The sequence below is a fragment of the Scardinius erythrophthalmus genome, assembly GCF_964197995.2.
Source record: "Scardinius erythrophthalmus genome assembly, chromosome: 22".
Classification (NCBI taxonomy): Eukaryota; Metazoa; Chordata; class Actinopteri; order Cypriniformes; family Leuciscidae; genus Scardinius; species Scardinius erythrophthalmus.
The window spans coordinates 29,382,102-29,408,728 of NC_138242.1; the positions used below are offsets into that span (position 1 = coordinate 29,382,102).

General features: G+C 37.2%; 3 protein-coding genes across 3 annotated transcripts in view; 2 read left to right on the top strand and 1 right to left on the bottom strand.

Moving 5' to 3' along the window:
• Positions 1 to 128: 128 nt before the first annotated feature.
• On the top strand, positions 129 to 16,242 carry rhot2 (ras homolog family member T2). The gene is made up of 19 exons (XM_081353469.1): positions 129 to 274; positions 1,902 to 1,960; positions 2,039 to 2,120; positions 2,198 to 2,241; positions 3,394 to 3,447; positions 3,539 to 3,591; positions 3,682 to 3,790; positions 6,590 to 6,691; positions 6,807 to 6,905; positions 7,865 to 7,973; positions 8,065 to 8,185; positions 8,265 to 8,349; positions 8,441 to 8,586; positions 9,915 to 10,015; positions 10,115 to 10,245; positions 11,497 to 11,577; positions 11,653 to 11,775; positions 13,680 to 13,879; positions 14,745 to 16,242. Exons 1-19 carry the CDS (start codon positions 238 to 240, stop codon positions 14,860 to 14,862), a joined length of 1,854 nt encoding a protein of 617 aa, XP_081209595.1. The 5' UTR covers positions 129 to 237; the 3' UTR covers positions 14,863 to 16,242.
• A 1,593-nt stretch (positions 16,243 to 17,835) lies between these two features.
• On the bottom strand, positions 17,836 to 19,194 carry h1-0 (H1.0 linker histone). The gene is made up of 2 exons (XM_081353470.1): positions 19,049 to 19,194; positions 17,836 to 18,927 (listed from the first exon to the last, which is right to left on the bottom strand). Exon 2 carries the CDS (start codon positions 18,917 to 18,919, stop codon positions 18,320 to 18,322), a length of 600 nt encoding a protein of 199 aa, XP_081209596.1. The 5' UTR covers positions 18,920 to 18,927; positions 19,049 to 19,194; the 3' UTR covers positions 17,836 to 18,319.
• Positions 19,195 to 23,491: 4,297 nt separating this feature from the next.
• rhbdl1 (rhomboid, veinlet-like 1) overlaps positions 23,492 to 26,627 on the top strand; it is a 19,776-nt gene continuing 16,640 nt past the window's right edge. Inside the window, exon 1 of the mRNA XM_081352556.1 lies at positions 23,492 to 23,990. Within this exon, the coding sequence (XP_081208682.1) occupies positions 23,952 to 23,990 (39 nt within the window). The 5' untranslated portion in view covers positions 23,492 to 23,951. The remainder of the gene's footprint in view (positions 23,991 to 26,627) is intronic.

A 26,627-nucleotide genomic window follows, 5' to 3' on the forward strand; every position in this document is an offset into this window, starting at 1 on the left:
AATATTGACATTGTATAATGTACTTATTATGCAGAAATATAGAAAATAAATAAGTAAATCGGAAATGGCCAGTAGAGGGCGCTCCATTTGGGCTCCAACCGGAAGTCCTCAGCGGTGCCAGTTTCCCTGACTGGAATGGGGCTAGTCATAAATTAGCACTGAGCTTTGAATTGAATTTGAAGTTTTTGGAAAAGATAGACGCAGCTTTCCGCAGAGTTCAATAGAGAGTGGAGTGAAATGAAACGCGATGTCCGGATACTGCTGTTGGGGGAACGTAAGATGTGAATTTGTCTATTAAATATCAAGGGAAATAAATGTGACAGTTTAATGAAAGTTAGCATGATTAGAGAGCGCTAACCCTCAACCTTGAGCCGCTGCAGGAATGATCTGAAGTAAACACACTGCACTCTTCAATCATCCGTTAATTTACTGCTTTCATTTTTAGTTGTTTGCAATCATGTACAATCAAAACACAAGAAAATGAACTTTATTAACATGCGAGCAAGTTCTTAACTGGCTAATGACAGTTCATTCACACTCTATAAGTTGAATTAGACACTATATATTGATTAATTAAACACCCGCATATATGTTTTATTTAATAGATATTTACATGTGATTTTTAAAACTCGTGACACATCATTGTATCGATAGTTTTGAGTAGTTTTGCTCATTTTGATAAGTTTAATTCATAATTAATTTTATTTCTCCAACCTCTTGGTTATATTAGAATATTATATACGTGTCCTAATTATATAGAATATTATTATATTAGAACACCTTGATAGTTATCATGTCAACACCGTTATCAATCACTCACCGAAGAATTAATGAGCAGATCCAGTCTAAAAGACTGAATCTGCTCATTAATTCTTCGGTGAGTGATTGATAATGGTGTTGGCATGGTAACTATCAAGGTGTGTGTAGTGAAGAGTAAACACATCCTCCTGCTGCTGTGACACAATGCACGTATTCATAGTGAGAGACTTCAACCTGATGATAATGCTGAGCGTTTACACTGAGCTCGTGTTTTACATGGTTTTGATAGGAGTCTCTTCTGCTCACCAAGGCTACATTTATATGATCAGAAATACAGTACAAATATTGTGGAATATTATTAAAATTTAATAACCGTTTTCTACTTGAAGTTTTAATTTTCAGCATCATTACTCCAGTCTTCAGTGTCACATGATCCTTCACAAATTATTCTAATATGTGACCCTGGACCACAAAATTGGTCACATGTGTCAATTTTTTTTTAAATTGAGATATATAAATCATATGAAAGCTGAATAAATAAGCTTTCCATTGATGTATTGTTTGTTAGGATAGGACAACTGTGAACTGTCCCTTTAAGCAGCAAAAACATTTTCAACATTGATAATAAGAAATGTGCATACTATATATACATATATATATTATCTTCTAATTAAAAAAAAATTATTCTGTGTCAGAAACATGCTTCCATAAATTGTATAGCCCATATATAAGTGTCATTTATTTGGCACACACATGCTTTGTTTCAGCATTAGTGTTATATTAATTCCATGCCTGCTGGGCTCAAGTCGAGTCCTTATTAGTATTATCTCTTATCTGACCTTATAAGCTGAAGGTGAACAACACCTGTAGGAGTGACCCGTTATTTTGAAGAGCGCTTGTTAAGAGCAACATTTATAAAAGTTTGACAGTGGCTACAGTTTTAACCCAAAACATGTCGTGTGTGCAGCCTGACTGAGATTCATTAGAATAAAACTGGAAATCAAACTAACGCCACACTGATTTGCAAAGGAAATCACAGCAGAAGAGTTTGCGCTTGTATCATGTGACGTTTCACAAATCCAGAGCCGGTGGGAATGCATTTATTGGGAATAACTATTGTTCTGTTCTTTGTCATCCACTAGCCAAAGTGGGAAAGACCTCTCTCATCATGTCTCTGGTCGGAGAGGAGTTTCCGGAGCAGGTGAGTTTACCCATGAGCCTCTCTGGTAGTGTGTTGGACTGGTGCAGTAAGAGGAAGCTCACTTGTTTGTGCCGTCAGGTTCCTCTCCGGGCGGAGGAGATCACCATACCGGCTGACGTCACGCCTGAGAAAGTGCCCACACATATAGTCGACTACTCAGGTGTGTGTGTGTGTGTGTTAGATGACATGTAATATGTGCCCTGTAGCATTTTACTAACACTCAGTGTCTCTCTTCAGAAAGTGAACAGACTGATGAAGTGTTGAGGGAGGAAATTGTAAAGGTAAGATGTGTCCTAATTATGTTTTATTGAACTAATTTATTCCTGTGATCAAAGCTGAATGTTCAGCATCATTACTCCAGTCTTCAGTGTCACATGATCCTTCAGAAATCATTATAAAATGCTGGTTATTATTGGTACTTAATTATTAACAATGGTTCTTTGCTACTTAATATTTTTGTGAGTGTTTTTTTTTTTCAGGATTCTTTTGTATGTAAGCTTGTTTCTGCCACAGAATAAAACATTTTAAAAGATAATTGCGAGTTTTTATCTCACAATTGCGAGTTTACATCTCACAATTCTTACTTTATTTCTCAGAATTGCGAGATATAAAGTCAGAATTGCGTGAAATAAAGTCGCAATTGTGTGAAATAAAGTCGCAATTGCGTCTTATAGTCAGAATTCTGTTTGTTTTTTCCGCAATTGCGACTTTATATCACGCAATTCTGACTTTATAACACATAATTGCTAGTTTATATCTCGCAATTCTGGCATCTTTTCTCAGAATTGTGAGATATGAAGTCCAATTCTAAGGGGAAAAAAAGACGGACTTTTTGCGTCTATAAAAATTGCGTGATATAAAGTCGCAATTGCAGGTTATAAAGTCAGAATTGCGTGATATAAACACAATTCTGAGAAAAAAATGTCAGAATTTCAAGTATATTTCTCGCAATTGCGACTTTATATCACGCAATTCTGAGATAAAAAGTAAGAATTGTGAGATTCGCAATTGTGAGAAAAAAAGTCAAAATTGTGAAATTAAAAAGTCGCAATTACCTTTTTTATTTTTCACTCTGTGGCGGAAACAAGCGGCCATACTTTTGTGTCGAAAAAACAGCATTTAAAAAAAATAGAAATCTTTTGTAACATTATAAATGCCTTAACTGTTACTTCTGATCAATTTTAATTCATTATTGCTGAATAAAAGTATTAATTTCTTTCTTACTCCAAACTTTTGAGTGGAAGTGTATAATGGTTTCCACAAAAATATGAAGCAGCACAACTGTTTTCAATATTGATAATAATCAGAAATGTTTCTGATCATTAAAAATGTTAAAAATCATTAAACATATTACTTATTTCAAACTTTTGACCAGTGTATATATATATATATATGAATGTTGACAATGAAAATGATTGATTTCTCATTTTTAGGCCAATGTCGTGTGTGTGGTTTATGATGTCACACAAGAGGAAACCATTGACAAGGTATTGGATTTTTCACTGTGTCCTTTAACATTATCAATATATTTGTGTCTTTTATTTCCTCAAGTGATTTTATTGTTGTCTTTTCTCTCAGATCAGGACTAAATGGATTCCGCTGGTCAATGGCGGCGCTGAGAAAGGAAGCAAGTATGTCTCTGATGCTCATGTAAATACACCTAAAAATCTTTGGACTTTCCATGAAAAATGTCTTTTTTTTTTTTTTTTTTTTTGCTGTAGGATTCCCATCATCCTCGTGGGCAACAAGTCTGACTTGCGCTCTGGCAGCTCCATGGAAACCATCCTGCCAATCATGAACCAGTTTTCGGAGATCGAGACCTGTGTAGAGGTTTGAACCACTGACCACTCAAACACACATATCTCCTATAGACACACACATGAATATGTGAAAGGGGTTGTTCATCACACTTATTCTAGTTTAGTTCCCCCCTGAAGTCATCTTAAGAAATTGGTCAATGTTTCCTGCATTAGAAAGTCATAATTAAGTTTTCCATGATGACCTCTCTCTGATGACGAGAATTACACAAAGCTCTGTTTGCTGCTGTGGATTAATACATTAAACTAGTATTTCAAAAGCGCAAGAAACCCTTGTTTTCCGTGACATGACCCGCTGGATTGCCGTAGCTGTGAGCTAATGCATCAAAATCCTATTCCAACACTCTTAAACTATATAATCTGCAGCGTAGTGTATAGATTAGCATATGCAACCACAGTCATTCATTCAACTCTGCGTGACTTGTTAGACTTTCTAGAATTTAAAGTGTCGTTTTTATTAATTTGTTTTGTTTGGGGTGTTTTTAGATTTTTATTTATTTATTTATTTATTTATTTTAACAATTTTAGTAGCATGTATATAAAATAAATAAATATATACAATTATATTCATTTATATATATATATATTATATAGAGAGAGAGAGAGAGAGAGAGAGAGAGAGAGAGAGAGGGGGGGGGAGAGGGAGAGAGGGAGAGAGTGAATTTTATTATGAATATACATTTTTTTATATATATAATACATAATTATATATATATATATATATATATATATATATATATATATATATATAATTGTATATTCATAATTTATAAATTCAAAATATAATTTATATAAATATAATAATTCAATAGTATTTCATTAATAATTTATTTTGCTAAACATATTTATTGAAATAATATACATCAATATACCATTGATTTTTATTGCAATTTGTTGCGATAGTCTTTTTTTCCCGTATATCTAGGGTTGGGTATTGGTTGGGTTTTATCCGATACCAGTACCTACTCGGTATTTTTCAAACGGTTCCGGTGCTTAAACGGTTCTTGAAACGGTACTTAACAAAACTAAACCGCACACACTTTATCAAAAAAAATAATACCTCTGTGTGTGTGTGTGTGTGTGTGTGTGTGTGTGTGTGTGTGTGTTGATTTTCTGAAAAAGATTTTCTGATTTCTGATTAAATGAAAAATTGTGCCCTTTAAAAGGCTACTGATGTAGCCGAAAACACTTGAGTTAACATCAAAATTTTGTCTTCTCATATTATGACTTTTACAAAACAGAGAAATATCTGACACTGAGCAGAAATATTTAACACACACAGTATAGCCTCATATAAATATACTTGATATTGATATACTTCATACTTGATATGCAAGATTTGCAGTTGGCATTAAAATATTAGACTTATCCGAAGAGGAACACTGGCAGCTGAACTTGAACTTTAGTCAGGCGTGTCAGAGGTTTTGGGTTCTAATCCGCATTCGTAGTGGTTTTTTTTTTTTTTTTTTTTTTTACGATTATGCTCATCAGTGGTTGTATATCAAGCAGGGACACTTTGTGTCCATTATATTTTGTGATTTCACCAAAATGAATAGATAGGCGTCGTCTAGGGCTTAAAGGGATACTCCACTTTAAAATGAAAATTCTGTCATCATATACTCACCCTCATGTTGTTTTAAACCTGTATGAATTTCTTTCTTCTGCTGATGAGGGTGAGTATATGATGACAGAATTTTCATTTTAAAGTGGAGTATCCCTTTAAATCAAACTTCATTCACGCACATATGAAACCCTTGCATACACATATAGGCCTACTAAGTAGTCATACATGTATACTGCTGAATGCTCAAACTAATATGAAATGCTCAACATCACATCTAAAGTCGCTCACGCACAAACACGCAAACTCTACACACACAAGACGCGCGGAACTTACCACGCATACTCATCTGAGACGCGAGCACACACACACGCACACACACACACACACACACAAACTCTCCGCGCACATAATCATATAGACGGCGCCTCATAAATAGATCGATCTCCGCAACGAAGCGCGTGTCGGAGTGACATTGCGGTGGGCGCGAGCCACAAGAGAAAACACTGTATCCGCGCCACTGATCGCAGCGGCAACGAGCACTTTGATCACTTGATTTAAAAAACGCATTTCAGCGCTAGATCGCCTCTTATTTAACAAACGAACTAAATTAATGCTCGCTCTGCTGGTTTACTGGAGATGTTTTATTATTGGATCATTCGTGCCGTGAGATGTTTTATAGGGGGCGGTAAAAAACGTCAGGCACCGAAATCAGGCACCGAAAGTTTCGTTCTTATTCGGTCTGGTTACTACCGTTTACGTCGGAACCGGTTCCCTATTGGAACCGGGTCTCGGTACCCAACCCTACGTATATCCGAGTGAAACGGCTTCTGGAACAAGAACCAAAGAGGGCGGGGCTTGATTTTGTCCATGGGGAATTGATTGGATGGTTGTGGTTTGCTATTGGTGGATCTGATGTGAGTGACAGGTTGCCCCGCCCTCAAGCCAGTAAACGCATCATCAGAGAAGAGATGTCGCTGCAAGAGGGAAGGGAAGTTATTTTTATTATAAATTACACATGAAAGGGCACATGAATTAAAAAAACAATGATGTGCATGAATAAATCATTTAATGAACATTTAATAAACACAATAAATATACCCTTAAAAAAAGAAAGATTTTTAAATTTTGATGTCACTGTGACTAAAACCTAGTGAGCTGTCTGCTTAGATGGCAGCCTTTTAGCCTGGGTGGCCAAGAATACTGTATATGCTTATATATGATTACATGATGATGTATTTGTGTCCGCAGTGCTCAGCTAAGAATCTAAAGAATATTTCTGAGCTATTCTATTACGCCCAGAAGGCCGTTCTACACCCGACTGCTCCGCTCTACGACCCCGAAGACAAACAGGTGCGCGCGCACACACACACACACACACACACACACACACACACACACACACTCACACTACATCTCTCCTTGCGAGTACATACGCCATTATGAATGTTTGTGTGTGTTTGTGTAGCTGAAGCCGCAGTGTGTTCGAGCTCTGAGTCGAATCTTCAGCATCTCTGATCAGGATAATGATCACATACTCAGTGACGCTGAGCTCAACTGCTTTCAGGTGAGATAACAAACACCAAACAACATCCACAACACGTTTCACTTTTTAAATGTGGCCAGTCATACAGCAGAAAATAATGTAAGGCAGGATTTTCATCCATCAGGATTTGATTGAATCAAACATGTGAAGTTTACTAAACGTTTTTTCCCTCGCCTATCAGTCAGCAGAAAACTTGTTTAAAAGGTACACAAAGTCATTACAGTTACATGAAATATTATGAAAAATGTTGATATTTCTAAGCTTTCATTTTAAATTGTTTACGTTTTAGTAATTTAGTTATGTGCTTTTGTCATTTTTATTCACTTCTTTTTAAATTTCTATTTAGCTTTAATTTGTCAAATTTTGTTTTAGTAAATTTAGTACTTCAGCTTAAACTAAATTTACTTCATTTAATTGCTAAGGCAACAGTTTGCATTTTTGTTTACGTTTTGAAAGTTTTATTTTTCATCTAATATTTAGCTTTTATTTATTTCAGCTTTATTTCAATTAACGAAAAAAAAAATTTTTAATCGTTTCAGTTAACAATAACAACAGTGATATAAACAGTATATTTGTATGGCAGTGTGCGTGTGTGTGTGTGTGTGTGTGTGTGTGTGTGTGTGTGTGTGTGTGTGTGTGTGTGTGTGTTCGTTCCTGGTAAACCCTATGTTATGTGGCCCAAATGTCCCCACAAGGCTAATAATACCAGTCATTTCTGACCTTGTAGGGAAGTATTTTGGTCACCATGAGGAAAACTGCTTAAATTATGTTATGAAAATGATGTTATGAAATTACAAAATTATGTTTTTTTAAAAAATGTAAAAATTCTGATTTTTTTTTCTTGATGGGTAGGTTCAGGGTAACAGAATATGCAGTTTGTACAGTATAAAAATCATTGTCTATAGAAAGTCCCCATAAAACATGGAAACCCAATGTGTGTGTGTGTGTGTGTGTGTGTGTGTGTGTGTGTGTTTGTGTAGAAATTGTGTTTCGGGAATCCACTGGCCCCTCAGGCTCTGGAGGACGTGAAAACAGTCGTGTGGAAGAACACCAGTGAAGGAGTCCAGGACAACGGGCTCACGCTCAACGGTAACACACATCACATGTATATTCATATTCCTTATGCACACTCTCTTGTGTATCTTAATTATAATTTACACATTCTTGCTTTTATGTGTAGGTTTCCTGTTCTTGAACACACTCTTTATCCAGAGGGGACGTCACGAGACCACCTGGACCATCCTGCGTAAATTCGGCTACGATGACACGCTTGAGTTGACGGATGACTACCTCTACCCACCGTACGTCTGTGCATACGAAATCATGTGATTGCATGAATGGAAATCAGCATTTAAGTGACCTTTATGTGTGTGTTCTCAGACTGCGAGTATCGGTGGGCTGTACGACGGAGCTGAATCATCTGGGCCATCAGTTCCTCCAGAAGCTCTTTGATAAGTATGATGAGGTAAGCGATGATGGTGATGGATTTGATCCTTTAATGAACTTTGCGTGCTTAGAATTTCATTGGGCTTATGATTGTGTCTCTCCTCCTGCAGGATAAGGATTCAGCCCTGTCTCCCGCAGAGCTGAAGAATCTGTTTAGTGTTTTACCCTACATGCCCTGGGGCTCAGCGGTGTACAGTAATGTCCCCCTAACGGACGAGAACTACATCTCCCAACACGGATACTTCTGCCAGTGGATGTGAGTGGACGTTCAAACTGCACAATACACATTTAAATGGAGCATTTTTCTCTCTGAGAGTCACTTTTTATTTTTTTTATGATTATTTTGTGCCCTTTCCCACAAGAGCTGATGGTATTGATACACATTAAACCTGTTCTATTAAGTTCTGATTATTTTATTTTAAATACTCTATCAATTTCCACTGTGTCGAAATCATTCAGTAAATCACCAGACTGAATCAGAGTAATTCTTGTTTTCTGTATTTTAGAAGAATTCATTAAAAGGACCTGATTGAAAGAGTCATTTGTTTGTAAATCAGACTAAACTGTGCTGTATTGTTTATGATTCACTAAAAATAACCAGTTAATAACAGTCATTCGTTTGTGAAACTGACTACACTTGATCTTTATAATGATTCACTAAAAATAACCTGTTTTTAAGAGTCATTTGTTGGGGAGTCAGACTACGCTAGGCAGTGCTGTATGTTTATGATTTCCAAGGAATCAGAACAGTTTGTAAATTAGACTACACTCGTTGCTCGGTTTTTATCATTCACTAATCTGTTTTTATGATTCACAAAAAAAAAAAAAGTCAATGAGTCATTTGAATCAGACTACACTTGCTGCACTCTATGTACAATGTATGACTTTCTACAAAAACTAGGGCTGTCAAAAGATTAATCGCGATTAATCGCATCCAAAATAAAAGTTTGTGTTTACATAATATATGTGTGTGTACTGTGTATAATTATTTTGTATATATAAATACACACACATGCATGTATATATTTAAGAAATATTTGCATACATATACTGTATATATTTATATATAATTTATATTATATATAAATATAATTTCTTTATATATAAATTACACATTTTTCTTAAATATATAACAAGCATGTGTGTGTATTTATATATACGAATTTAATTATACACATGTATATATTATTTAAACACAAACTTTTATTTTGGATGCGATTAATCGCGATTAATCTTTTGACTGCCCTAATAAAAACACTTTATTTTTTTATCAGACTAGTTCCCCTGTGTGTATTTGGACCACTAAAAACTAATTGTTTTTGAATTGCTGAAATATTTATTATAACTTTATATTAAGATTTGTGTTCATGCCATCTTTTTTGGTATTCTCGTTTCACATTAAATTTGGACTGCAAACTTGGGTAAAATTGGACTTATTTTGCCTGTAGATTCAGAAACTGACATAGAGGTTGCATTTAATCCAAAATTTGTATCTGACCCGGAATCTGAAAAGCAGAATGAAAACGCGTCTGTATTATTATTCCACATTCCTTTAAATATGATGTGTTATTGGATGAACTGCAGGTTGTCTGCTTATCTGGATGTGCACCGGTGTTTGGAGCATCTGGGATACCTCGGGTATCCGATTCTAATGGAGCGAGAGTCCCAGACCTCCGCCATCACGGGTAATGAGATGCACACACAGACCTGCTTTAAACACTTATGTTTGATCAAACGGATACTAAAGAATATTTCTGTTTTTCTTTTCTGTGTGTGTATATTAGTAACAAGAGAAAAGGCATTAGACCTGGACAAGAGACAGACACAGCGAACGGTTTTCCTCTGCAAAGTGATCGGTCCACGCGGAACGGGAAAGACAGACTTTCTTCGAGCTTTTCTGCAGCGAAGCACTGAGGTGAGAGAATGGCTTGAAAGCAAAACTTTTGTTTGTAATTTTACTTTACAAAATTCTGATTATGTTAAAACACAACAAACACCATCAGATCATATTTTCTCTTTGTTCATCTAGCTGTTATAACTCAGTTAGAGCAGCCAAACTAGATCTAAAGTTAATTTATAGGTCATGAGCCCAACTAATGCAAACACTGATCACCATAATGGTGACTTATCATTTGTGATTTTCTCCTTCAGTGATTCTGCGTGTTAACATCAGGTGTCTTCAATAATGCTCAATCATCACTCAATGAATCACTTAATTATCTCATTGACTTTAACACTGCTTCAGTGTTACTTATAACACTGAGTGTGGATTATATAAACACTGAGCAGTGTTAATTTAACACTGGGGATTATCCTGTGTAGTCACAACAAACTGCAGTCGAATCAGAACGTATATGATGTTTAACATATTTTAATGGACCAATGAGATTTCACCTCTGGCTGATGCATTAAATACAAAAGGTTGCTTTATCATGGATTTTGCACTTCTTTAATTTGTACAAATTAAAACACATAAAGATTTTTACAGTAAAGAAAGAACATTAATATTCATATGAGTACAAAAAAGTAGGACTGTCCCCCGACTAAAGATTTTTCTAGTCGACTAGTCATTCATTTAAGCCATTAGTCGACTGGTCGCACATTTATGATATTAATTTAATCACATAAATGCTGTATATACTATAGGAGGTTGCATTGGAAAATGAGTTTCAGGGCTACAGGAAGAAAGAATATTAACATTGCTAACATTGTTCTATATTACAGAGAAATAATAAACCGTAACAATGAGCCTTATATAAATTAAGCACTTGAACACACACATAAAGCTTGCAACATCGACACTGGCAAAAGTAATGATTATGAATGTGTCCGTAAAAAACAAATGAGACATTAATAATTTATTAATAAACTGTAGAGTGATTGTCAGCTGCAAAGATAAAGTTGACAATGCTCATTCGTCATCTCCACAGTTTATTTTTAATTTTTTTTTGTCTACTAAGCCTCTTCTGGTGGACTATTAGTGCGCAGCCCGAGAGAACAGTACTTGAGACGGGTTTTACTCTAGAAAGAGGTTTTCTTGCTTTACTTTTGGTATTCCTCCACACTTTATAGTCTGTCTAGGAAATAATTATCCATTGTGTGATTCCCAGTAGTCTCATTTAGATCCACCAAATATTTACAATGCTGATGACGTGTTTATTTTCAGAGAAACGACTGTGACCCTGTTCCCCCCTCAATATACACCATCAACACCATCTCAGTAGCCAATCAGGAGAAGTACCTCATCGTAAGTGCCGCCTCAAGCTTCACACATGCCCTAGTTTATTGGTCTCCCACCTGACGTGTGTGTTATTGCTCGCAGCTGGAGGAGGTGGACGTGGAAACAGAGTTTCTAAAAGCAGCAGATGCAGCGTGTGATGTGGCGTGTCTCATGTATGATGTCAGCGACCCAGACTCGTTCAACTATTGTGCTAGTATATATAAGGTAAGAAACGAGATGCTTTAGTTGTGGAGTAATGCTTTGACACACGTCTCGCTCATAATCATTAATCACATTAAATATCAGATCATCCAAATGATTTAATAACCCATAATGACCTGCATCTGTCAGTGAATAATATATGATGATGTGAGTTATTCATTTCACCTGTTTGGCTAACATGCACTTTTAGTAATTAAATAAATGTATGGCACATCTGATGATCTGGACTGGACACTCATTATGTTGATTGATGAGTCTTCATTGATAGAAAGCTGAAATTATCTCTTGGGCCTTAAATAGTGTATTTCACGGAATATTTATAAAAATTAAATTACATAACCTACTGTTCAAAATGTTTGGGGTCAGTAAGATTTTTTTTTTTTTAAAGGAATTAATACTTTCTTTCAGTGTAAAGGGATAGTTCACTCCAAAATAAAAATTCTGTCATTACTCACCCTTTGTAAAATCCTAAATTAAATTTGTTCATCATATAAAGCCATCGAGTCTCTAAAGTGATGGATCCTCAATTCATATGGATTAGTTTTACCATCTCTTTATGAACTTTTTGAAGCGTAGTTGCGTAGCTGTCAATGGAGGGATATAAAGCTCTCAGATTTCATTAAAATAATTTAGTTTGTGTTCCAAAGATGAACAAAAGTCTTACAGGTTTGGAACAACATGAGGGTGAGTAAATGATGACAGGAATTAAATTTTATTTTGGTGAACTAATAGCCTGGTTGAAACCAGACCATTCTCAGTAGTAACTGAGTTATGGTCTGGCAAAGCTTCATTAATAACTCATTTCCAAAGGGGCGTCACCAACGGACGTCGCTCAAATGCCTCTGGGCGCAATTGGATAGACCTAAAACCAATCAGAGCGATCGTCATCGTGTAAAGCCATATGCTGCGTCCTAAGTTACACTACGCCATAAAAGTATGTACTCTTTTTGTGAAGAAAAGGTATTTACTTTTGAATGTGTAGCAAAAAAGTAGGCAAGCTTTGGGACATACTACTTCGTCATCTTTATCGGACGGATCTGTCGTGTGCATCCTGTCACGTAAACTGCCCTGTCAACCATCTTGTCACAGTTAAAGGAGAACTCCGGTCAATTTTTACATTGAGCTCATTTTATTGTACATTTGGAGTGCTGTCAATACAGAGAACAACGACAAAAATCGGTGTTGCCTACACCGAGTTATTCTATTTTTAAAATTTGCACCCTGTTGACTTCAATGGGGCAATGTTTAAACCTGCTTTTAGCCTCTTAACATCCTTGATGTGTCATTACAAGTGCACAGGTCATGTGAGTGATTCCTTCTCAGTGAACACGAGTGGATCTGACTGCAGTAGATGTGAAAGATATGTATAAAAATGATGTTATTTAAGCCAGCGCAAATACCTGTGTTTACATCCTGTTTTCGGTTGAAGTCCGAAGTAATCGATTGCCGAGTTCACGCGCGTGATCATAGGTAACTAAACCTATGCGCGTGAACTCGGCAATCGACTACTTTGGACTTCTCTGGAAATGTAGTAGCACGTTCATCTGCCAGTGGGTCTTTCATGGAGACTGTCCTCGTGTGTTTGCAATTTGAATGTAATAATGCATTTAAAAGTTGCTGCGCTTCACCAACAGACGTTGCTCAAATGCCTCTAAATTTCTAAATTTGCCGAAAGTTGTCTGGGTTTTCCCAGGCTAGTGAACTAACCCTTTAATGACTAAATGGCACATTTTTAATGTGTATGGTGTTTGACTATTGAGTTTCCTAAAGTCCATATCATTAAACTAGGTCTGTGATCCCTCGTTGTCATTGTGATGAACCACAGATGGTTTAATAGGGTTTCTGATTTAAGTGCCAATAGAGCTGACTAAATCCTATAATGACATTTCTGCGTGATTCCCCTGTAGCAGCACTATATGGACAGCGGGATCCCGTGTGTGGTGGTGGGCTCCAAAGCTGATCTGATAGAAGTCAAACAGCATCATGGGATGAGCCCGTCTGAGTTTTGTTACAAACACCGGCTGCCTTCACCCCTCCATTTCTCCACGCTGCTCACACACACTCACACACACATTTACAGCAAGCTGACCTGGGCCGCCATGTACCCGTAAGTACACGCGCATCTTACCATTTTATTTTGAAATATATACAAGAAGCCAAAATTGACAACTTCACCCTTTATTCAAATAGTATTTAAAAAATTGTGTAAACATATTGCGTAGTTGTGCTTGGAGTCAATTGTTTTATTTATTGATAACGCAGTGAAACGTCAAATTGTCATAATGTTTGGCCAGGCTGTCATGCAAAGAAACTATGAAAACATGAAAAACAAGAGAAAACCAATGAAATATTAATATCCGATTATGTTGTAGTCAATGTATGCTTTTTTCTGAGCTTTTTGTTTTTCTATGCATTTTTTTTTCATAGCAAACATAAAACATGTAGCTGTAGTTTGCCAAATAAATTACCTTAACCAAGTTTAGTGTTTTGTTCTACCCTTATATTTAAAACATTTAAAAGAATATAAAATATTTTCCTCCTATTTTGATGGTTTAATCAAACTTGTAGAGTCATAAAAACAAATATACATGCATATAAATTATTTTTTACATTTTTAATTAAAGTTTCTAAATTGCACTTAAATTAAACTCCATTTCATGAAAATAAAAAGTTATGACTTGCTTTGACTTTGACTTTTTTTTTTTTAGTTTATGTTGCCAAGCCCTTATTCTTACGCCCACTTCTCAAGATCCAATCAATTCCTGTTGTTCTTTTTTTATTTGAATATCACAAGCCACTCGTAAATATTTCTGCTGAGTAAAATGGCTTACAAACATTGCATGTTGACTTCAAAGATTTGCGGATACCAGACTAAAATTAGCCTGCTTGACTGTTAGTGTGTCATCAAGGTCACTAGAAATACAGCGTGTATTTAAATCTCTCTCTCTCTCTCTCTCTCTGTCTGTCTGCAGGCACCTGAACGGATCAGACATGAGCAGCACGTCTTTCTGGCTGCGTGTGACTCTGGGCGCCACGATAGCTGCCATGCTGGGCTTCGCTCTGTTCAGAGCCTTCAGCCGACACAAATGATGCCCGCGCGTTTCTTACGCGATACAGATAAACACACTCCTTCATTTCCTGCACTCTGTCTTGGCCTTACAGAGTCATTGTGGCTTATCAAGGGTGTGAAGCCCTGCTAGTTACAGTGACAACAACCCAATTAAGCAGTCCATTGTTTTTATTTCTTATTTTCCAGCTGGACTAAAGTATCACACACTTGCTTTGCTTTCACCACGAAAACTTGCCGACTTTACTGTATGACCTGCATCGGTCGACCCCAAGGGACGTTTTCCAACATGTTTCGAGAGGAACAATATTAAGTAATGATATAACAGGTTATGTTTTGAATTGTACAGAGTTTGTAATGTATTTAAGAGTTTGGAAAATCAATATTGATCAAGAATATATTCCATGTGAATGTATTGAAACTCTGAAACAATTATTCAGTTTTTTTCTCAGCCAGTTCAGGAAACGCACTTCAATTTAATTCATAATTCACCCTCTCTGAATATTTGAGAAGCTGAAGTAAGTTCTGGGTTAAATAGAAGTTGAGCTCTAGTTATATGCTATGGATGATGTCAACTGAGAATAACCATTTTGACTCGGTTACACTTGTATTTAGCTCATTTAAAGGAAGCAATCAACTAAATGAAGTGTATCTTCTAAATTGGCTGATATTTAAACGGAATAAATTTCCATTTCATGTTCCTCAGATTGCTGTTTATATGCATGGACCATGACTGACAAATTACTGTTATTATTATTATTATTATTTTTTTTTTTTTTTTTTTTTTAAGATGCCGAGGCAAAATCCGTTATTGATTTTTGTCATCGCTACACTGGGCCCAAAATCTTGCTTTGCCTATATTGATTGTAGGGGTGAATGATCTCAGATTTCGTTTAAAAATGCAGTAGGGATGGATGGATGGTGTTAATAAGTGTATTTTAAGTGATATTTTAAGAAGATGAGATGCTCTGACGCTGTGGCCGTCCTATAGATCAGGATAGACCGTAGAGGATGACTTGGCTGCCTGTATTTAATTATAATATTGTCCAAACTGGATTCATCTCAGAACTGTTACTGTTTATTGGGCCAAATAGTAAATTCAGCCTAAAAACATTTACCCCACACTGAAGGACTGTCTTTGTTTATTCATGAGAATTTGCATGGTAAGATATTCAGATCTAACTGTGGATGTCCTGATTCATTGATTTAATTTTCATAATTTCAATATTTTGTTCAGTATTAATGCCCAGTATTAAAAATGGTGAGCTCAACTTTAATATTTCCCCAGGCTTGTGTCTCGTCTGACATGATCTTCCAGCTTCAGTATCAAATGAGATGCTTGGAATGAAGCCAGAATGTTCGAATAGAAATATTTTGTAATAAACTAGCATTTTTTTCTGGTGATTTTGTTTACTGTGCTCTGACATCAGCATGTGGAAAATTGTGTGTTTTGATTGATCACATGACTCTGAGCCTAAGAGGCTGATTGGCTTATTACCTCTCGCTGAGGTCTTTCATGTTATTCTGTTTTGTGTCATATAACCATTCAGCCATTTTATATATTTCTGTAATAGAAATCAACTTTTAATGCATAAATGTGTCAGGCAGGTCCTGATACACTCTCATATCAGGATCTAATTTCTGTTCAGACTGGATACAGCATCACGTTTCAAGAACACTGCAAAATACATAGAGAGACACATATGAGAGATGCTTGATGCGAGTTTGGAAATTTGACTTGTGTCCAACATCAGGAATAAAATATATAATGTCTATATATTATACACAGGGGGCGGAGCTTCAAGAGCTTGTGTCCTTTTACCTCACACACACATGCACTGGAAACTTCTAAAACTTTTAGCCTTTTATGTTCAAACCGAAGTCAGAAAGATGGAGAGACTCAAGAAGAAGTGTCAAAATTTCTGAATGGTTAGTTGATGAATTTATGTAGCTTATGTGTAGTTATCTTCTAGACATTGATTAGCATATTCTGTCTTGATAATCTATAAATCGCGTTCAGGGGCGGGGTTTATGTAAATTTTAGGGTTGGTGATGTCACTAACTCAGGAGGAATGTGGTGTAGTCTCTAGTCTACCACATTCTTGTGTTTGTTGTAGTCCTTAAAAAGCAATTTCTTTAAAAGAAAAATATCTCCCTTTGCTTTGAACTCTGAGCGTTGTAACTTTGCAGATGTTGTTTATGCTCAAACAGTAATATTACACACTAACTAAAGTTAGAAAAGTGAAATCATATTATCAAAACCTAATATTTCCAGGGTTATTTGGAAAAAAAATCTGTTTTGGATTGAGGTCTCGGGCTTTACTGTAAATGTATTAGAGAAAGCACATTTATTTTACATTCACTTTTTAATCGCTTTGTTTTTGGAGTTTATTTGAATAGTCATGCAGTATCACAAATGAATGTTTGTTTTATGAAGATTTTATATTCAAAATAGTATATCATGCAGAATTTAGTTTTATTTTCAGTTTGGTCTTTAGTTTTATGTTTTCCTGTGTGTGTTTTATACTTTAAAATAAGTTTAGTACATTTTATTTTATTTGAACTATTTTAAAGAAATACATCTAAGCCTTTAAGAGGAATATGTAGCACTTCAAACTATTTTATCATCATGTTACATGCTGTGTATCAAACTAAAACTAATATTGGCATTTTTTCAGTTTACTTTTTCTTTCAGTTTTCATTGTTTTCAAATGAAATTGTTTTCATTTCGATTGTACTTCTCGACAATGACCCTGCGTGTCACCGCATTAACGTCATCACACCATTTGCATGTGCCCCAGCGTGACACTGACAGGTGCAGTTCCCCGATGAGACCGCGGGGGCAGCAGTGAGTCAAACCCGAAGATGCGCTTCACCTTTCGCTCTGAGATGACCTGGAGGTTGCGGTCCCTGAAGACCCCCATCTCTCTTGGGACCAGAGTGTCATAGTACCCGTTTAATCTGCTCGCACTCCATGAAAACACCAGACAAACTACTGCTTTTCAAATGAGAGAAGTTTATTGATGCACAGTATGGACAGCAATGGAGCTAGATTACAACAGTCCACGTCACAAGTTGAATCTGTACATCGTCATCATATAAGTCACCGTTCTTCATACAAAGACATGTTATTATTGTTCTTCACAGTCCTAGAATGACCTAAAATAAGAATATATCGACATATCTAATTGGCAAATTAATTAGTATGTCTCTGGATGAGGATGATAATAGTGTGCAACAGTTCAACTTAAAGAAGTTAAAAAAAAAAAAATTAAAAAATAAATAGTTAAGCCGTTTCGATGTCTCGGATCTTCTTTATAGAGTCACAATTGCGCACAAAAAAAGTTTCTGGAGAAACACGCTGTAAAAGTCCGCGCACAAAGACCTTAGAAAAATAACAATATACCAAAAAACATTTGCATCAAAAAGTTTATTTACACCGAGTTTTGAATGAATCAGTCCGGTCGGTTGTAAATCACTTTACTTCTTTTTCCCCGTTTTCCTGGCGGATGTTTTGGGTTTGGGTCTCGCCGTTTTCGCCTTCTTGGCTTTGCTCGCCTTGGCAGGTTTGGCCACCTTCGCCTTCTTCACAACTTTCTTGGCTTTGACAGGCGTTTTCTTCTTCTCCGCCACCTTCTTCACTTTCTTCTCGGCTGCTTTCTTAGTTTTCGCCGGGGATTTCACCACTTTCTTGGGCTTGGGGGCTTTCTTGGGTTTGGCAGCGGCTTTGGCTGGCTTCTTGACTTTCACGGCTGCTGGTTTGGGTTTCTCTGGCTTCTTGACGTCGTCCGCTTTGGCCAGTTTGAAGGATCCCGAAGCTCCGATGCCCTTGGTGTGGCGAAGGAGCCCGCCGGCCACCAGACGCTTCAGGGCGAGTTTGATTTGGGAGTCGGCGTTGTCTCCCACCTTGTAGTGGTTTTTGACGTACTTCTGGATGGACTGACGCGACGCGCCGCTGCGGCTCCGGTCGGCGGCGATGGCCGCTTTGATCATGTCAGAGTATTTGGGATGCGACGCCGCTTTCTTGGAGCTTTTCGCCTTCTTGGGCCTGGATGCTGGGGTAGCTGCCGTCTCAGCCATGGTCGATCCTGGAGGATTTCAGACAAAAACACACAACTGTCAAAAACTCTTTCACGAGAAAGTGAGAGGAAATTCTTGAGGAGCTGCTAAAAATTAATGATAGCCGATGAAATTATCTCAAATACACACCTTGGTCTTTGTTTAGTTTTGAATTAAAATATTTATTCAAATAAGCTACAAATGAGTGCCGTTGAAAGTGTGTATATTATTCGCCGAAGTGCGCCTGTACTATATATGAAGCCTCCACGCGGACGTGATTGAGAACACCAACTGCCAGCAGCTGATCAAGCGGGCTTCCATGAAATCTGCGCGGGCTGGTTTGTGTTTCTTCCTCCTCGAACTGAGGCCGAATTCAGCCGGACTCGTTTGATACCGACCCTCCCAACGCCACGGTCTAAGAGGGGAGGCTTTGGGCTTCATGTGCGTGTGTCGTTTTAGCCTGAATTCATTGCGCCATGAACTTTTTTTCCCTGAAAATCAGCTCAAACCGGCGAGCGTGGTGATGGATTTTGCGGAATTCGCGTAAAAATAGCCCAAAACAACGAAACCGAGCCGGAAAACACCGAATGTATATGAAAGCCCCATCAACACACTGGAGGACAGGGTGGGTTTGATTCATATAAAACGTCGTTTTCGTTTTTAATAAGCTGAAGTAGTTGACGAACTAACACAGTCTGGCCACTGAGTCCGCGTGACGTTTCTCCGATTATTTATTGTTAAACCTTCTATAAATTAAATGTGCGCGAAATAAAGTGGCTCTCATATTGTGGGTCATATTCACACATTTTAAGGGGTGTCGGTGTTATGTATGAGCTATAGATATAAACGAGTAAACGTTATAGTATATAAAGAAGCAGCTCCTATGCTGAGTGTTCTGGGAGAAGAGCTCGGATGTTAGGAAAGTTGCCAACGACCCAAAGACCAGCTTTACCGACCAGAACCCACCGGTACCATGGTCAGGTTGACCACATCGATCTGTGTATGCATTCCCGGTGGTTTGTGCGTTATGGATCCGATAAACATATTGAGAATGATCAAACTGGGCTGGATGCTTTAAACGCTCGCGCATTCTTTTGTTATCTCTCCGTTTGGCAGGGAAGCGCGTATCCCGTCGGTTTATTTTCCCTTATTTTCCAACTGTTCACTTATTAAGTCATCAATTTAGTTCAGGCTCTTATCGGGCTGATGCACAGTTATATTTCTATCGCTCCTGCTTGTTCTGTTATTCACATTTTCAGGCTGGATGGTGTTTCAGTCAGAACGCCATCTTGAATCTCTTCACTTCAGGGTTTTCTGTTCACATCTATTGTAAGCCCGCTTTACAGAACTTTTAATTAGACTACTACATATTTGTAATTCAACTTAAGTTGTTGAACCAGATTAATAGCCTTTATATTTGAACTTTGTACTCAAGTTTGAGCGCGTGACGCTTTAACTCTTGCGCGCAGGCAGTTTTCTCTCATGAATAACATTCAAAATGGAACATTTTTTGATTTTATTATAATATTGATTATTAGTTTCTGCTAGACAGCCATGGACTCTTAAAGATAGGGCTTCTTTTGTTACACTTGCACTGGATTAATGTAACAGAATTACATCATAGTAGCCTAGGTATTAAGCTCAGTGCACATGACGCACACCTGTGATCACTGTCACTGTCATTCCCGTGTGTGTGTGTGTGTGTGTGTGTGTGTGTGTGTGTGTGTTTGATACATTCTTGTACAGCTTCTCATTGTTACGTAGTGTAAGGTGTCTGCAAGTGTCTAGTGCTGAAAACAGCACCTTCCCTCAGTCTGTGCAGTCAACCCATGTCAATTAAATGAATATATCATACAGATAGATAGGCAAATTACATGTTGACGTAATAACAGTAGGACTAGAAATACCAAGGTAAACTGCTCCAGGAAATAATTACATATATGCATTTTTCATTATTAGGCCTATATTTACTCTATTACTCTAATATTACTACAGTAATAATGCCATATTACTGTAACAGCAATAATAACCCAGTGTACTGACCACTGAATATGGTACTTTCCTGCACACAATGTCAGAATTATTGTATTTTACCATTTAATATGCTGTAATTAACTTTTATTTTATTTTATTTCCTATCTAGGCAGATCTGTAACAGATGAGCACTTACATCACTGCATGACATCAGACTATAAGGCAGTCGTCGCGTGAGCTACGGTATGGCTTATATCTACAAGACAAAAGTGCAATTTTCTATATAAAAAAATATATGGTTTTGTGCATTATGTTATGGAATTGCACATAAAGCACAAAAGCATATCAATTCAGGTCTGTTAAAAGTTAGTTATTAACAGCAGGTAAAATACATGAAAGTACAGATTGAGAATATGCATATGATGCAAACAATAGTATAAGAACAGACTGAAGAAAGCAGTATTATGAAGGACTCAAAGATTTTTGTAATGCACTGGACCCTGCTAATTTAATATTGTGAATTGATCAGGGGATATTGGGTTAAAAACTTTGATTTGATCAGCGTCATACTTATATGTCTTTAAAATGTCCAGAAAGAGAAATGTGTGCATGCAAGTGTGGAATAAAAGTCTTTGTGTCCTGTATGGTGTGTAGAGAATGACTTGCATGAGTTTAAGCAGGAGAGGGCAGCACTGCTCTGTTCTGCAGAGAATACTGTGTGTGTAAATGAGGCATTAGTATAGGAGATTAAAAAATTATAATATCCCTCTCTAATTGGCTCTAAAAATATTTTATTTAATTAGTTTGCTTACAAATCAACAAATAAAAAATATGCATATAAATAATCTAAATGTGGCAATTTTGCTGATGCACTTTGAATCCACACCTCATAGTCAGCAGGCTAATGTGATTACATGCAGGAAAAATATATTGATTGATACTTCCTCTGAAAAACAGATTTATGCTCATTGATCAAGGTCAGTACTGTCTGTCTTATATTATGCTACCAGAGTCGTGAAGGTCATGAAGTTCATAAACATGAGGCCAGTAATGGATTGATAGCACACGAGTATCAGTAAGAATGAATATCATAAGTCACAAATGGACCAGACATATTCATAAAGATGATCATGATCAGTGTATAATCAAAATTCTGGCTTATGTTCATTCTAGAAGAGACCAGGAAATGGTGAACCCGCAAGATAGTGATTTTATTTCCATGTGAGCTGTCAAATCACCAACAATTAGAGCGTGTTGTCATAAACACTTCTGTTTGAGAAGAACATCTCCACAGTCAGTTTAGCTCCAGGGTAAAATCTGTCGTGATGGTTAGTGGTGTTTGCTGAGACTGGCATCACGACATTGTTCATAATTAGGGTTAGAGATTCGAATAAACCCCTAACACCGAGTGATCTATTTTGATGTGTAGCTCGTCCCAAACCGTTTGTGCTACAGAAACCCATACGGCAAAAAGTATAGTTTTTAACACTTTTTTTTATATATATATATAACCACAAAATTAAGGAAATATATTTATGCAAATGTATTTTATATATATTTTAATATATATAGTATATTTATATATATATATTTTAAATATATTCTGATATATTACAAATATATTAAAATGGACAAAAATGTAGGAAATATATTTATGTAAAAATATTTCAAAATCTATATTAGATATATATTTTTGTATACTTTGATATAAATATATATATTATATTTTGATATATTTAAATAATTATATATTTTTTGATGCATGTCAAATCAAATCATCATGAGCTTTAAAATCACCAACAATTAGAGCGTATTGTCATACAGTCTTGTGTCTAATAAGAAAATCTGCACAGCCCGTTGAGCCTCGGGTGAAAATCTGTTGAGATTTTTTTACAGGCTTTAATGCAAAGATTTTTATTGAAATTTTTTACCAGTTTGGCTGCTTCCTAGTCTGAGTTGAGTCAATCTGAAACAAACTGTGTTAAAATCATGACCCAGATATCCAAGAAGAGCAGTATAGTCACACGAGGGGTCAGTACCACTGCTAACCAGACCAGATCCTCATCATAAGCAAACCTAATATATTCCTTTTTTAAATCTCACACTTTTGCACCACTGATGATAATAATCCTCTAAACGTTCCATAACATAAGACTGCCGTTAACATCAACTATATTACCTTCATCATGAATAACACAGATGCATTTGGACTTTAGAGATTCATCTTTACATTTATTACCACAGTTAAACAGTCCTCAGAGATATTAACTAAGCCAAATGACTTCAGTATATGTGTGTCATCACCGGGATATTACAAGCACAAGCTGTGACTGAACAGCGTGTTTTAGGGTTTGTAGTATCTGCTGCGTGTGATAAATGTCTGATTTAGGAAACCTGAGTGCGCTTGCGCTGTGTGTGTGTGTGTATGTGTGTGTGTGTGTGTGTGTGTGTGTGTGTGCACTGCAGTGAATGTGTGTTTGTGTGTTTAGTCTCTCTTTAAGACTCCTGCAGGGTAGATGGAGAGCTGCAGCTCTTTGGACACGCCCCCCTGGCCTCTGATTGGCCGCAGACCGCCGCCTCCTTTCCCTCCTTCATTGGTATTCAGGTAGTACAGTCTTTGTGGAGGACAGAGGAGAGAGAGGGCGAGAGAGGGAGAGATTTACATAGGTAAAGGCGACACGAGCACAACGAGACGGGCGAGCGGAGAGGGACGGAAGGGTAGAGTAGAGGAAGGAAAGGGACAGAAAGTGCATTGACTGCAAGCTGAAGGTGATTTTTTTTTTTTAGCTGGATGGAAGCGGGTGCAAAAGTGTCACAAAGATCTATGGGTTCTGGACGCTGACTGGGACTTTGGATTTTAACCCGTCTGGGATCAACCAAAGCTGGACTAAACCTCACTGGAGGGAATCCTGCAGATACACCACTGGCCCTCGCTAGAGTGTGTGCAAGGGGTCTCTGTCCCCGTTGGGGAGGCGTGCCGCACAGACGGACGAACGTGTGTGTGTGTGGACGTGTCTCTGTGTGTGAAATCCCCCTATGTCCTTCTTTTTGTGGCTGTGTGTGCACCAGGGCCCAGTATATGGATAGAAGCTCTCTGTTTCAGCTCATACAAGAGCAGGTAAGCAGCAGCAGGTTGCTATGGTTACTGCATCCTCCCGTGCGTCGATGTGCATGTGTGTGCATGTGTTTCTAGGCCGATATGGAGCGAGACGGACAGTAGGAATGAATGAGTACAGGAGTGTGTGTGTGTGACTGAGAGAGGTCCTCATGTTCAGTCAGTAGTACACTAGACATCAGCACTGCTACTGAAGATGCTCGACACTCGCTTGGTTCTGTGTCTGCTGATATGTGGAAATTACACTTATATGCATGCGATTTTATGTCTGTGAAAGAAGTCTCTTAAGCTCAGCATTCATTTGATCAAAAATACTGCTAAAATAACCATTTTCTATTTAAATATAGTGGAAAATGTAATTTATTTCTGTGAACAAAGCTGAATTTTCAGCATCATTTTTCCAATCTTCGGTGTCACATGATCTTTTAGAAATCATTCTAACATTATACATGTCATTACTGTTACTTTTGAGTAATTTAATGCATCCTTGCTGGGTTAAAGTATCATTTTATTTTTTACTTTAGAATGGAAGTGTTAATATTTCAATATGATATATGTTCCTATATCATTTTCAAAGCAGCAACTGGCAGATATTAAATCCCAGGATTTGGTGATGCAGCTTTTTGGGTGTGAAATTTCAGATCAGATTAATTCGGTTCAGTTCACTTAAGTCAGTCTGACTCGTTAGCACTTTTAACAGTATAGATTGCTCAACTCGATTCCATTTAGATCAGTTCAATTAAACTTCATTATGGCTTTTCACAATATTGATTGTTAAATTCAGGCCATTTCAGTTAAATTCTTCACACACTTCATTTTCTCCATAGGGAAATAGATTTTTTTAGATAAATAAATAGATAAAACTTTAAAAACAGCCCTTCTGTGAGCCACAAGGTTATTCAAATCAAATTTATTTATTTCTGTTGAAGCCGTCAGCCCCCATCGTTTCAACTTAGTGTGAAAATAATATAGCCTGGTAATACCAAACTCTGCCACTTCGCTTTGCTTTGTAGACCAAGTCTGGAATGGCATAATAGAGAAGTGTTTTCTCTCTCGCGGGGTTCGCTTGTCTGAAGTTTAAAATCATTGGTTACCCGTAAGCCAATCACATGACGTTTGGTTATGGCGTGTGTTATGCGCATGCTCAGCCGCATCTAACATCCACTGTAAACACATGTATGATGCGAAAACAAAACCATCAAGTGAAATACCGGAGTAAACATGGCTGTGAACGACTTTTGCAGATTATGTGAAGTAAATCTACGCATCCACGCTACAATCAGCGTCTACGTCACGGCTCTCAGCCCGCCCTCTGTTCGTTGATTGGCCCGTCTGTCCGAAGGCCGCTGGAAAACTGAAAGATAAGCTGCTATCTCAGACTGACTACAGAAGCGAAATGAAATTGAGCGGAAGTAGGAAGTCTGATGTAGTCAGGCTAAAAATAATCATGTTTAACAGCAGAATTCATGGTGGAAAAACTACATTACCCATGATGCTGTACAGAAAATTCCACCAATCAGAGTCGAAACAAGCAACACGCCTCATAAATGTTGATGGCTCCGCCCATTTTCATGAAGCACTGCATCTCCCTATACTCTCAAAATACTGAAATATTTGAAATATATTATGATTTACATCGTTGCTTATTACGCTTTAATGAAGACTTATGGGAGAAGTGAATGGAAAGAATACTTTATGAATCAACGCCGCTGAAAAAGTGTCCGGGCACTGAACTCTATTGGTCATTTTAATGTTGATATTGATATTTCAGTTTAGTTTCATTGATGCTTTTAATAACACAGATTGTCTCTGAGTAGCCGTGCGCTCACAAACTTCCAGTCCATCCACTGGGTAAGAACAGGAAAAACTCCTTCAGTGAAAGGAAGGAAACTCAAAGAGGAGACCTAGAAACACTCAAAAGAAGTCGCCATTGATCAGAAAAGAGCAGAGTACTTCAAGAGATTTAGTGTAAGCAACAGACACCAAGAAATATGAAAATATGTTTAGTCATGAAATGACAAGATTGCACATTGTTTTGTTTTATTCTTTTACCACCTGGCAGGTTACAATCAGTTTGTGTGCAAAACATGTCTTATTTATCCCGTCGGTGTGACCTCCCAGCTTGCAGAATGCATTACTCTCTAGGAACAGAAGAAATACAGTGCGGTCAGTCACACTGTACAGTGCTTCAGGAAGAGCTGTGATGAACAGTTCTCCAGAGTTTGCTGTAAGAGCTGTTAATGTTCAGATGGGCTGGATAAGTGCTTCTTCTCACTGAGTTTTCTTGGCAAAACTAACATTTGAAAGCTCTTTCTGAGTCCTGGCAGCACAAATTTGCACTCAAAATTCATCAGGGTTCGGACAACAGCTTGTTTGAATACATATGCATGAGTATATGCTAATTGGTTTAGTTTTAGGAGCAAAAGCAGCTCCTCTGACAGAAATGTAAGGCTTTAAGGTGTGTGTGAATTACGGTCTCGCTTTCTGGTCTTGGTTTATATCTGCTTTGCATTGATAATTCATCCGCAGTGATATCAGTTCTCTGCTCTTTACTGATTATTTCCCTAAAATAATACATAATATAATACAACACACACACGTATATAAATACTGATATACTGTAAATAAATATGTATATAT